The sequence below is a fragment of the Bufo bufo genome, chromosome 7 (assembly GCF_905171765.1).
Source record: "Bufo bufo chromosome 7, aBufBuf1.1, whole genome shotgun sequence".
NCBI lineage: Eukaryota > Metazoa > Chordata > Amphibia > Anura > Bufonidae > Bufo > Bufo bufo.
In genome coordinates this window covers 42,901,616-42,915,114 of record NC_053395.1, presented here as the reverse complement: position 1 = coordinate 42,915,114, position 13,499 = coordinate 42,901,616, and the positions used below count along the sequence as shown (strand labels likewise).

Below are 13,499 nucleotides of genomic sequence, written 5' to 3'. Positions count from 1 at the left end.
GTGTTTAGCCTTCAGATAGCAATCACAGCAACCTGGATGCATTGCCATACAGTCTTTGTTGCCCATAGCAACCTAACAGCGCTCAACAATGAGATGGGTTGCTATAGGCAACACGGTCGGTCCATTTCTGCAATATTGTAGCAAACAGCGGACAGGTCTACAGTCTACTTAGGATACATTACTGTGATCTGTAGATGTATTGCACTGATCAGTAGATATAATTTGTTACCTCTTCCAGGTAGGTGGACCGTTCCGCTGTACGCCGCAGTAGTACGGTAGTTTACAATACATTGCTTGCTCTCCCAATACCGTGGGAGTACCAAATAATACAATGTCAGCAGTTTTACTGGAGTAGTGGTAGTATATGATATAATGCTTGCCTGCAGAAATTCCAGTACTCATAGCATATGGTAAACTGCAGGTTTGCATGCTGGAGTATTAATAGTACTCTGTATGGCACTATGTTACTCCTATTTGTTTTATATACTATACTAGTATTGTGATATGTCACGACTTAGTACTGCCAGATCTACGTATGTGCTACCCCGGTGATGGGATGATGTACAAGTTCACATCTCATTACAGTACGGTGAGCTCTGACGTGGAATGGACTCCACGTGATCATCAGACCAATATAGGGTTCATCTAATGGAAGGAAAGAATGCGGGTCCCTATTAATTGACAGCAAACAGAGATCTTAAAATTTATGCAGAAAGTAGAAAATTTTATAACTTTTCATTATATGAGGACCTTTATTGGCTGAGTCTGGAATATCCCCTTTAAGGGGCTGTCCCACGAAAAATGATCTACAGTTTTCAAACCAGCACCTGGATATAAATATTTTTGTAATTGCATGTAATTAAACATTTATCATAGCCAGTGAGCTATTCAATAAAATCTATATGTATAGCGCCACCTGCTGTTTGTTCCTTTTCTTATTTCTTTGTCCTGCTCACTGAGATGGCCGCACATGCTCAGTTTCGTCTTTCAACTGCTTCCTGAGTTGTGATAGGCAGAGCCTGGACACGCCCCCTGGGCTGTGATAGAGAGAGCATGGACACGCCCCCTTAGCTGCAGCAGAAAAGACACTCCCCTTAAGGTGCCAGCTTTGTATACATCTAGCAGAGCAATGAATGGGGAGATCTCTGGATCCATGTGAGGTACAGGTCTGGTTCTAGCTTTGTTAGAAAGAGATTGCCATGGACTATATGATGTCTGATTATCATTTATTACATTAGTCATGGGATAACCCCTTTTAAGAGGTAATATAGTTTAAAGTTATAGTAATATAGTTGTAGTATTTAAAGGGGTTGTCCGTGTTCAGAGCTGAACACGGACAACCCCTCCATTTCCCCCCCGGCAGCCCCCCTGACTTGAGCATCGGAGCAGTTCATGCTCCGATGTTCTCCTTTGCCCTGCGCTAAATCGTGAAGGGCAAAGGCATTTTCTGGAGTTCCGGTGATGAACCGGGCTCTCCATGGGGCTGCCAGGAAGCCCGGTGACGTCACTGGCACTGATGGGCGGGCTTTAGCTCTGCCGTAGCCAGTAAAACGGGTAGGGCAGCGCTAAAGCATGCCCATCAGAGCCGGTGACGTCACCGAACACACTGCCGGGCGGAAGCTTCCACCCGGCAGTGTGTTATTGTAAACAAAAGAGCCCTTGCACTGCGCCATCTAGTGCAGGGCAAAGGGAGCGCATCGGAGCATGAGATGCTCCGATACTAACATCAGGGGGGCTGCCTGGGTGAAAATATGGGTATGTCCGGGTTCAGCGCTGAACCCAGACAACCCCTTTAAACATAATTAAATCTTGGCTATACCTAGGTTGCTATTGTGTCAGAGTTAAACGGATCCGACCCCATTGACTTGCATTGCGGGTCATGACGGATCCGTCTTGGTCCGCATCCCATGACGGAAAGAAAACTACAACATGCTGCGGTTTTCTCTCTGGTCTGAGAACGCAACCAAACGGAACGGAATGCATTTTGGAGCACTCTGTTCTGTTCAGTTATGTTTTGTCCCCATTTATAATGAATGGGGACAAAACGGAAGCGGTTTTCTCCGGTATTGAGATACTATGGCGGATCTTAATACCGGAAAATAGAAACGTTAATGTGAAAGTAACCTTACATTTAGAACTGGAGCTGGATGCGCCGAAGTTATGGAGTGGCGTCTCTTCATAACTTCTGCGGATCCACCACCAGCTATGAGCCTTTATTATTACTGCCGTGATAGAGGGAAGGTATCACTATTAGTATCACATGACATTATCATGTTACAGATGTGCTTGGATATCGGTCTCACATATGGCGGTATACTAACTACACCTCCAGCTCCCTCACCCGTTCTCATTACCAGGCAGCAACTACTAAAAGTGCCGGTGGCAATATTTGGTTTTCTGGTCCTCGAGGAGTAAAATGCCCAGCAAACACGTATTTGAATTCAGCCATTATAACCTATCTGTAAAATGCAGTGACACACAGGCCTCCATCCAGAACCTGCAGAAGACGTCACCGCCTGTAGGTAACAGTCTCCACGCAGGTTGTAGAGGTGGCCTATAGGGAGTCACTGTATGGTCTCAACCCCTGTAATACACCGACGGGATCCAACGGCTTGGAACTGGTTTAGAAATGAATATAATCACAGCTCATACTGGGATACCAGTGGTTAATACCTGGAGGCCATAGGTCCTTCCCTGTGGAAGGCACAGACAGTAAACCTGTCTATAGGCAGATCTGTGTACAGGCTTGAAGACTAGGAGGTTATCATACATGATACATACACATCCTGTACACATTATCAGGGATGGACTGGCCATAGACCCTACAGGGAAATTTCCCAGTTGGCCGAAACCCAGGGGGCCGCCTGAGCCCTCCTTACGGCCGCTGGACGGATACATGTGATCCTCTCAGCATTAGAGGGTTTCTGTCACCTGAAAAACGGGTATTAAGCTGGCTGACATGAGCGACGTGCCAATGTCAGCTGAACATAACTATATTAGTGCCATCTCGCTGCCTAAAGCCGTGATGGAGAAAAAGGAACTTTTCTAATATGCTAATTAACCTCTAGGGTCCGGGGGGGCGTTGCACTTGCTCCTAGAGGCCCCGTTTGCCCACCTCTTTTCACACCCTTCTTCTCTTGATTGACAGGACCAGGGCAGCGCTGCTCTCCTCCCGTCAGAAAATCTCGCGCCTGCGCCGTCTCGTATTCTGCGCAAGCACAGTGTGGGAAGGACGTTCTCCAACAGCCGGCTTCCTCACTGTGACGTATTGAGCGCAGGCGCACAGTGAGGAAGCCAGGCGGCGCCGACCGTCCTTCCCTCACTGTGCGCCTGCGCCGAATACTGAACGGGACGGCGCAGGCGTGTGATTTTCTTAGTAGACGCGGCTGGCAAGAGGAGAGCAGCGCTCCCCTGGTCCTGTCAATCAAGAGAAGAAGGGCATGAAAAGAAGTGGGCAAACAGGGCCTCTAGGGGCAGGTTCAACGCCCCCCCCTGATCCTAGAGGTTAATTGGCATATTATAAAAGTTCCTTTTTCTCAATAACGGCGGCACATAGTGAGATGGCACTAATATAGTTATGTTCAGCTGACATTGGCACATCGCTCATGTCAGCCAGCTTAATACCCATTTTTCAGGTGACAGAAACCCTTTAATTAACTCAACTTAATCAACTGTATTGCTGTCCTCAGGACGATGATACAGTTGAATACAGCAGCAGGGGCAGCAGTGCTATGTGCTGCACTGTGGTATTTGCTTCTGCTGCGGCGGTATCTTGTGCTGCACCAATGTATTGATTGTCCCATCTACTTTTATTGTCCCTGTCTAATGTGTTTTGCTCCTCTTTCTGTCAATTTAAACCCATCTACAACATAAGGACCACTTTTAGGTTGTTCCCAGTCCACCCCTGAACACATCTATTATCTATCTATCTATCTATCTATCTATCTATCTATCTATCTATCTATCTCATATCTATGTATCTTATATCTATCTATTATCTATCTATCTATCTATCTATCTATCTATCTATCTGTTATCTATCTATCTATTATCTATCTATCTATCTATCTATCTGTTATCTATCTATCTATCTATCTATCCATCTATCTATCTATTATCTATCTATCTATCTATCTATCTATCTCATATCTATCTATCTATTATCTATCTATCTATCATCTATTATCTATCTATTATCTATCTATCTATCTATCTATCTATCAATCTATTATCTATTATCTATCTATCTATTATCTATCTATCTATCATCTATCTATATATATATATATATATATTATCTATCTATCTATCTATCTATCTATCTATTATCTCTCTATCTATCTATCTATCTATCTATCTATCTATCTATCTATCATCTATTATCTATCTATTATCTATCTATCTATCTATCTATCTATCTATCAATCTATTATCTATTATCTATCTATCTATCTATCTATCTATTATCTATCTATCTATCATCTATCTATATATATATATATATTATCTATCTATCTATCTATCTATCTATCTATTATCTATCTATCTATCTATCTATCTATCTATCTATCTATTATCTATCTATCTAATATCTATCTATCTATCTATCTATCTATTATCTATCTATCTATTATCTATCTATCTATCTATCTATCTATCTATCTATCATCTATTATCTATCTATCTATCATCTATTATCTATCTATTATCTATTGTTAAACTCTTACATACATTCTGTGGTCATCATTTTATCATCTGGTATCATTAATGAATCAGTTGTGGATGATAAAAGGAGAGAAAGCATTAAGACGGTCACTGCTTCTTCTCTTAAATCCATCTCTTGTATTGGCTTCAAAAACTGCATCAAAAAACATGAACATGTGGCCGTACTGTAATTGTTCACATTTGAAAAGTCACATGTCTTATCCAGAATTAGAAGAACATGGCTGCATTCTTCCAGAAACAGCGCCACACCTGTCCACAGGTTGTGTCTGGTACTGCAGATCCTGTCCAGTGAAGTGAATAGAGCTGAGCTGTAATACTACGCACAACCTGTGGAGTGTTCCTGGAAGAAAGCAGCCAGGTCCATAAAACCTCCTCCGCCATCACTGCTGACACATCACACATGTATGGGACTTACCTTTCTCCAGCTCGCTGACTCTTTCCAGGAGAGCAGAGAGCGCGGACTCGGTCCTGTGCCTGTGCGCTGCGCTCTCATTATGAAGCAACGACTTTTCATCTTCAAGTTCTGCCACTTTGTTTAAAAGCTGATGCTCCAGGTCCCCCAGCCTCCTCTGGAGCATCTCTCGGAGGTCACTCGGCAGAGCCGAATACGACACATTGGATCGCAACTGATACTTTAACAAAAAAGGACAATCAATTAGACATCTGACGGATAGATTAGGCATCCAAATTCACAGCGTTCCCCTGCAATGGGGCCGAAATGAGTCTAAAATGCCTTATCCCATTTCTGCTACCTGCTCTGGTTACCCAGCCATAGTGTTATCATCATTACAGATGCAGCAGAGCTGAGTTTGTCTGGGACATTTAATACCACTCATTGTAATGTTGCTGCATGAACTCAAAAGGCCATTAGAGTTTCTATGAACAAATGTATGATAAAAGTTTATACAATTTTCCAATATACTTTCTGAAGCAATTCATCGCACTACTCAAGATCTCTGCTTGCAGTCATGGAATAGAACCCTTCATTATTTACCCCGGTCGAGTGATGGACACACAGGTGCATGGCTTGTTACAGTGCAACTATCCCTTATTCCCGCTGGAACCCCCACCGTTCCTAAAAATGGGGCAATGGACTGGCGGGTCAAGCTTGTGCTCTGCTGCTCCATTCATTCTCTATGGGACCACTGGAAATAGCTGAGAGTTGTAGTCCGCTGTCTCTAGAGGTTCCATAGAGAATGAATGGAGCTGCAGGGCACATGGCTTGACCCGCCACTCCATCAGATCTTGGAATGGGACCTCCGTTCTGTGGATCGGTAGAGGTCCCAGTGGTGGGACCCCCATGGATCAGTTGGTTATTCTCTATTCTGTGGGTGGGGGATAACTTCAAAACTTGGCACAACTCCTTTAATGAGCTGGGACCAGGACAGATTTGTATCACGTAGAAGTAAACAATGAAGAATTCCATTGCATGGCTGCAAGCAGAGATCTTGAAGATTGTGAAATAGATAGATAGATAGATAGATAGATAGATAGATAATAGATAGATAGATAGATAGATAGATAGATAGATAGATAGATAGACTGAAGGTATATGGAAATAACTCCATTTTACAAAATGTTCATTTGCTCAAACTTCAATACCTCTTTAAGTGACAAAGTCATGGCTGCTACATATATGAACAACACATGAGATAGTGACCGGCGTGTGTACATTCCGCCGAGGATTAGACCGCTCTATCCCTCACTGGGAGTCGCGGTCCTCTCCTCTCCTCTTCCTCTCCTCTTCCTCTCCTCTCCTCTTCCTCTCCTCTCCTCTCCGCTCCCCTCCTCTTCCTCTCCTCTCCTCCCCTCTCCTCTTCCTCTCCTCTCCTCTTCCTCTCCTCTTCCTCTTCCTCTCCTCTTCCTCTCCTCTTCCTCTCCTCTCCTCTCCTCTCCTCTTCCTCTCCTCTCCTCTTCCTCTCCTCTCCTCTCCGCTCCTCTCCTCTTCCTCTCCTCTCCGCTCCTCTTCCTCTCCTCTCCTCTTCCTCTCCTCTCCTCTCCGCTCCTCTCCTCTTCCTCTCCTCTTCCTCCCCTCTCCTCTTCCTCTCCTCTTCCTCTCCTCTTCCTCTCCTCTTCCTCTCCTCTCCTCCCCTCTCCTCTTCCTCTCCTCTCCTCTTCCTCCCCTCTCCTCTCCTCTTCCTCTCCTCTCCCCTCTTCCTCTCCCTCTCCTCCCCTCTCCTCTTCCTCTCCTCTTCCTCTCCTCTTCCTCTCCTCTTCCTCTCCTCTCCTCTTCCTCTCCCTCTCCTCTCCTCCCCTCCCCTCTCCTCTTCCTCTCCCTCTCCTCCCCTCTCCTCTTCCTCTCCTCTCCTCTTCCTCTCCTCTTCCTCTTCCTCTCCTCTTCCTCTCCTCTCCTCCCCTCTCCTCTTCCTCTCCTCTCCTCTCCTGTCCTCTTCCTCCCCTCTCCTCTTCCTCTCCTCTCCTCCCCTCTCCTCTTCCTCTCCTCTCCTCTTCCTCCCCTCTCCTCTTCCTCTCCTCTCCTCCCCTCTCCTCTTCCTCTCCTCTCCTCTTCCTCTCCTCTTCCTCTCCTCTCCTCCCCTCTCCTCTTCCTCTCCTCTCCTCTCCTCTCCTGTCCTCTTCCTCTCCTCTCCTCCCCTCTCCTCTTCCTCTCCTCTCCTCTTCCTCTCCTCTTCCTCTTCCTCTCCTCTTCCTCTCCTCTCCTCCCCTCTCCTCTCCTCCCCTCCCCTCCCCTCTTCCTCTCCCTCTCCTCCCCTCTCCTCTTCCTCTCCTCTCCTCTTCCTCTCCTCTTCCTCTTCCTCTCCTCTTCCTCTCCTCTCCTCCCCTCTCCTCTTCCTCTCCTCTCCTCTCCTGTCCTCTTCCTCCCCTCTCCTCTTCCTCTCCTCTCCTCCCCTCTCCTCTTCCTCTCCTCTCCTCTTCCTCCCCTCTCCTCTTCCTCTCCTCTCCTCCCCTCTCCTCTTCCTCTCCTCTCCTCTTCCTCTCCTCTTCCTCTTCCTCTCCTCTCCTCCCCTCTCCTCTTCCTCTCCTCTCATCTCCTCTCATCTCCTCTCATCTCCTCTCCTCTCCTCCCCTCTCCTCTCCTCTCCCCCCCTCCCCTCTCCTCCCCCCTCCTCTCCTCTCCTCTCCTCCCCTCTCCTCCCCTCTCCTCCCCTCCCCTCTTCCTCTCCCTCTCCTCTCCTCTCCTCCCCTCCCCTCCCCTCCCCTCTTCCTCTCCCTCTCCTCTCCTCTCCTCCTCCCACTAGAATAACAAGCCTCATGCAGACAACGAGCAGACATTGTCCTCAGCATTGTGCCTTTCATTCATACAGAACCCATCCGATGTTTTACAGAGTCACAATGCAAGGAGTCAATGTGGAATAGGATCAGGTCTGCATAAGAAAGTCCATGGAAAGAACTTCTTCAGGGTTCCTGCCCCTTTAAGCCGCTGTCATAATCAATAATGAACGGCTGCAAGAGGGGGTTTGGGGGGTTGTAGACGGACCGCAGATACGGAGGACGTCAGTGTGCGGCGTGTAATGTCCTGAAGAGACACCACGGACTCCCTGAGGTTCTGGATATTTGGTGCTCGATCTTCAGGTTCTCATGGTACATCCATCGCTCATACATGTCGGTGCCAGCGAGTGAGCGCCAGTCTGTCCCCGTGCTGACGGACAGACATACATTACAGACGGACAGACACTTCATATACACTGGGCTGTGGTCAGACCCTAGAACTGAGTGGAGTACACAGCGCTGCACAATGTCTATGGAGAAGATAGAGAGATAGATAGAGAGATAATAGATAGATAGATAGATAGATAGATAGATAGATAGATAGATAGATAGATAGATAGAGAGATAATAGATAGATAGATAGAGAGATAGAGAGATAATAGATAGATAGATAGAGAGATAATAGATAGATAGATAGATAGATAGAGAGATAATAGATAGATAGATAGATAGATATTAGATAGATAGAAGATAGATAGATAGATTTCTCCCCTCCGTTGGTTGAACTAGATTGACATGCTGTAACCATATTATGTAGAATAGATATGTAGACAGACCAATAAATCGATTGATAGGGTGAAGGACAAAGTGATGTCTTTTTCTCCTCCTCTAGTTGAATTGCATGGAAATATGTCCTATTTTAACCATGATATACAAGGATAGATTAAACAGATTTGAGATAGATAGATAGATAGATAGATAGATAGATAGATAGATAGATAGATAGATAGATAGATAGATGATATTAAGCTGCAGTGTATATACAGATAGAGCAGAGCATGGTCTGTCAGTGAAGCAGAGCTGACTTGGTCCAGTGTTCCACTACCTCATGGTTTGTTAGTAGTTGTGTTCTGTAAGACGGTGACTGATCTTTCTAAATCAACTTAACATTCACAGAACAGTTCTACATCTCTAGCTCTACTACATTGAGATAAATAGATGAGAGATAGATAAGATAGATAGATAAATAGATAGTATTAAGCTGCAGTGTATATACAGGTAGAGCAGAGCCTGTGTATGTAGCAGAGCTGACTTGGTCCAGTGTTCTGTAGGACTGTGACTGATCTTCCTAAATTAACCACATTCACACAACATAGTTCAGTGACAGCTCTAGCTCTGCTACATTCAGTGGTGCAGACACGATGAAGTGGTTGGACCCCTGTCAGCACCCTGTACCTTGGACAGCTCCCGGGCTCCTCTATGGGCTCCTCTCCCTGCGCGCTGTCCCTGGTGCTGAGGTCCCGGCTCCGCACAGTGTGAACACAGCCTTGCACTGCGGTTTTCACCTACCCCCCCTATAATCACATCCTGCGGCCAGCCTTACCTCCAGGTTCTCCAGCCTGTCCTTCAGAGTCTGCATGGTGCGGCCCAGCTGGTCGATGACCTGACCGGGGTCCCGGGGCAGATCCCCCATGGTGTCTTTTCCTCCCGCTTTGCCGGATAGTTTTTTCCAGGAGCCATGCTTGCCATCCTCTGCCAGGCTCTCACAGCGGGTTAACTTGGCAGTCAGCTCCCTGATGGTTTCCTTTTGGTTGCCTATGGTCTCCTTCTGTTGCAGGACGGTTTCCCGGAGCTGAATGACAGTAGTTCTCAGCTCCTCTTCTGGGGACCCGGTGAAGCCTGGCATGGGGCACCCTGGGGTGGCATCAGGGGGGAGGGCAGTGCACACAAAGCGCTCCCCAGTCTTCTCCTGGTTCTTTATAGTATTACTAGTAGCAAAAACCAGTAAACAAATAATCCCAGTCAGCAGGAGGATCATGCCTACCGCCGCCGCTCCGCACCACAGGCTGGACTGCTTGGTTTGTATTGTCGAATCGTCTCGCGCCGACTACAGAGAGGAAGTCAGGAGCCGAGACGTTTGCGATCAGACCTCAGCGACGAAAGTTGGTGCGATCTGGTCGGCGGATGTGAAGTCGACCAAGGGGCAGTCAGAGGGACGAGCAGAGACTTTCTTGGAGCCTCTCTGGCTGCTCTCTGTGAGATCCTCTCAGGTACTGAGCTCTCTGCTGCTCCAGCTCCTCTCACTGCCTCATCTTAAAGGGACAGCAGCAGCAGGCGTGTCCTGGACGGCAGCATCTTCCCCACATGAGTGTCATCTCATCCAACGAGAGTCTGCAGGGCTGAGGGTGGTGGGTGGGATAGAAACCAGAGCCACAAGGGGTTAACTGCTGGAATACTTCATTGGACTGGAGCTGGATGAGGTGTAAAAGTACAAGGGGAAAGTGCTGGTTAGGGCTGCCAAGCAGAATTTTACCTTTTCCTGGACAATTTATCCCAAAATCACTGACAGACATTTTTTACGGAGAAATTGGAAAACCATAATAAATATTACACGTAATCTGTGTCTACAGCTCAATATACTGATAAGACGCCATCACCAGCATTTACTGGGAGCTGTCAAATGATGAGAATTACCACCAAAATAATCTAGTCAAATACAACCAACCTCAAAAAAATCACAGACACATTTTTTTTTTTCACGGACACAGGAAAAAAGTCGCTTATTTTTACGGACTGTCCAGAAATTTCTGGATGGTTGGCAACCCTGGTGCTAGTGCAGAGTGCAAGTGGTGCTGTGTGCTGTCCAGTCATGTCCGCCCAACTAATGTAGAGTTAGATGGTGTGTGTGTGTGTGTGTGTGTGTGAATAATGTGTGTGTGTGTGTGAATGTGTGTGTGAATAATGTGTGTATGAATAATGTGTGTGAAAATAATGTGTGTGTGTGTTTGTGTGAATAATGTGTGTGTATGAATGTGTGTGTTTGTGTGTGTGAATAATGTGTGTGTGTGTGTGTGTGTGTGTGAATAATGTGTGTGTGAATAATGTGTGTGTGTGTGTGTGTGTGTGTGGGTGTGAATAATGTGTGTGTGTGTGTGTGTGTGAATAATGTGTGTATGAATAATGTGTGTGTGTGTGAATAATGTGTGTGTGTGAATAATGTGTGTGTATGAATAATGTGTGTGTGTGTGTGTGTGTGTGTGTGTGTGAATAATGTGTGTGTGTGTGTGTGTGTGTGAATAATGTGTGTGTGAATAATGTGTGTGTGTGTGTGTGTGGGTGTGAATAATGTGTGTGTGTGTGTGTGAATAATGTGTGTGTGAATAATGTGTGTGTGTGTGTGTGGGTATGAATAATGTGTGTGTGTGTGAATAATGTGTGTGTGTGTGTGTGAATAATGTGTGTGTATGAATAATGTGTGTGTGTGTGTGTGTGTGTGTGTGTGAATAATGTGTGTGTGTGAATAATGTGTGTGTGAATAATGTGTGTGTATGAATAATGTGTGTGTGTGAATAATGTGTGTGTGTAAATAATGTGCGTGTGTGAAGAATGTGTGTGTATGAATAATGTGTGTGTGTGTGTGTGTGAATAATGTGTGTGTGTGTGTGTATGAATAATGTGTGTGTGTGAATAATGTGTGTATGAATAATGTGTGTGCAAATAATGTGCGTGTGTGTGAAGAATGTGTGTGTATGAATAATGTGTGTGTGTGTGTGTGTGTGTGAATAATGTGTGTGTGTATGAATAGTGTGTGTGTGTGTGTGTGAATAATGTGTGTATGAATAATGTGTGTGTGTGTGTGTGTGTGAATAATGTGTGTGTATGAATAATGTGTGTGTGTGTTTGTGAATAATGTGTGTGTGTATGAATAATGTGTGTGTGTCTGTGTGTGTGTGTGTGTGTGTGTGTGTGAATAATGTGTGTGTGTGTGTGTATGTGTGTGTGAATAATCTGTGTATGAATAATGTGTGTGTGAAAATAATGTGTGTGTGTGTGTGTGTGTGAATAATGTGTGTATGAATAATGTGTGTGTGTGTGTGTGTGTGAATAATGTGTGTGTGTGTGTGTGAATAATGTGTGTGTGTGAGAATAATGTGTGTGTGTAAATAATGTGTGTATGAATAATGTGTGTGTGTGTATGAATAATGTGTGTGTGTGTGTGTGTGTGTGTGAATAATGGGTGTGTGTGAATAATGTGTGTGTGAATAATGTGTGTGTATGAATAATGTGTGTGTGAATAATGTGTGTGTGTGTGTGTGTGTGTGAATAATGTGTGTGTGAATAATGTGTGTGTGAATAATGTGTGTGTATGAATAATGTGTGTGTGTGTGAATAATGTGTGTGTGTAAATAATGTGCGTGTGTGAAGAATGTGTGTGTATGAATAATGTGTGTGTGTGTGAATAATGTGTGTGTGTGTGTGTGTGTGAATAATGTGTGTGTATGAATAATGTGTGTGTGTGTGAATAATGTGTGTGTGTATGAATAGTGTGTGTGTGAATAATGTGTGTGTATGAATAATGTGTGTGTGTGTGTGAATAATGTGTGTGCAAATAATGTGCGTGTGTGAAGAATGTGTGTGTATGAATAATGTGTGTGTGTGTGAATAATGTGTGTGTGTATGAATAATGTGTGTGTGTGAATAGTGTGTGTGTGTGTGTGTGTGTGAATAATGTGTGTGTATGAATAATGTGTGTGTGTGTGTGAATAATGTGTGTGTATGAATAATGTGTGTGTGTGTTTGTGAATAATGTGTGTGTGTATAAATAATGTGTGTGTGTCTGTGTGTGTGTGTGTGTGTGTGTGTGTGAATAATGTGTGTGTGTGTGTGTGTATGTGTGTGTGAATAATCTGTGTATGAATAATGTGTGTGTGAAAATAATGTGTGTGTGTGTGTGAATAATGTGTGTATGAATAATGTGTGTGTGTGAATATTGTGTGTGTGTGAATAATGTGTGTGTGTGTGTGTGTGTGTGTGAATAATGTGTGTGTGTGTGTGTGTGTGTGAATAATGTGTGTGTGTGAGAATAATGTGTGTGTGTAAATAATGTGTGTATGAATAATGTGTGTGTGTGTGTATGAATAATGTGTGTGTGTGTGTGTGTGTGTGTGTGTGTGTGTGTGTGTGTGAATAATGGGTGTGTGTGAATAATGTGTGTGTGAATAATGTGTGTGTATGAATAATGTGTGTGTGAATAATGTGTGTGTATGAATAATGTGTGTGTATGAATAATGTGTGTTTGTGTGTGTGTGTGTGTGTGTGAATAATGTGTGTGTGTGTGTGTGTGTGTGTGAATAATGTGTGAATAATGTGTGTGTGTGTGTGTGTGTGTGTGTGAGAATAATGTGTGTGTGTAAATAATGTGTGTATGAATAATGTGTGTGTGAATAATGTGTGTGTATGAATAATGTGTGTGTATGAATAATGTGTGTTTGTGTGTGTGTGTGTGTGTGTGTGTGTGAATAATGTGTGTGTGTGTGTGTGTGTGAATAATGTGTGAATAATGTGTGTGTGTGTGTGTGTGAGAATAATGTGTGTGTGTAAATAAT

At 44.5% G+C, this 13,499-nt stretch overlaps 1 protein-coding gene across 1 annotated transcript in view; it reads right to left on the bottom strand.

Annotated features, from left to right (window-relative positions):
* The window catches only part of LOC121008735 (neuronal pentraxin-2-like), a 45,921-nt gene extending 35,680 nt beyond the window's left edge, over positions 1 to 10,241 (bottom strand). Inside the window, exons 1-2 of the mRNA XM_040441431.1 lie at positions 9,497 to 10,241; positions 5,141 to 5,357 (exon numbers count right to left, since the gene is read on the bottom strand). Of these exons, the coding sequence (XP_040297365.1) occupies positions 5,141 to 5,357; positions 9,497 to 9,931 (652 nt within the window). The 5' untranslated portion in view covers positions 9,932 to 10,241. The remainder of the gene's footprint in view (positions 1 to 5,140; positions 5,358 to 9,496) is intronic.
* Positions 10,242 to 13,499: the final 3,258 nt, after the last annotated feature.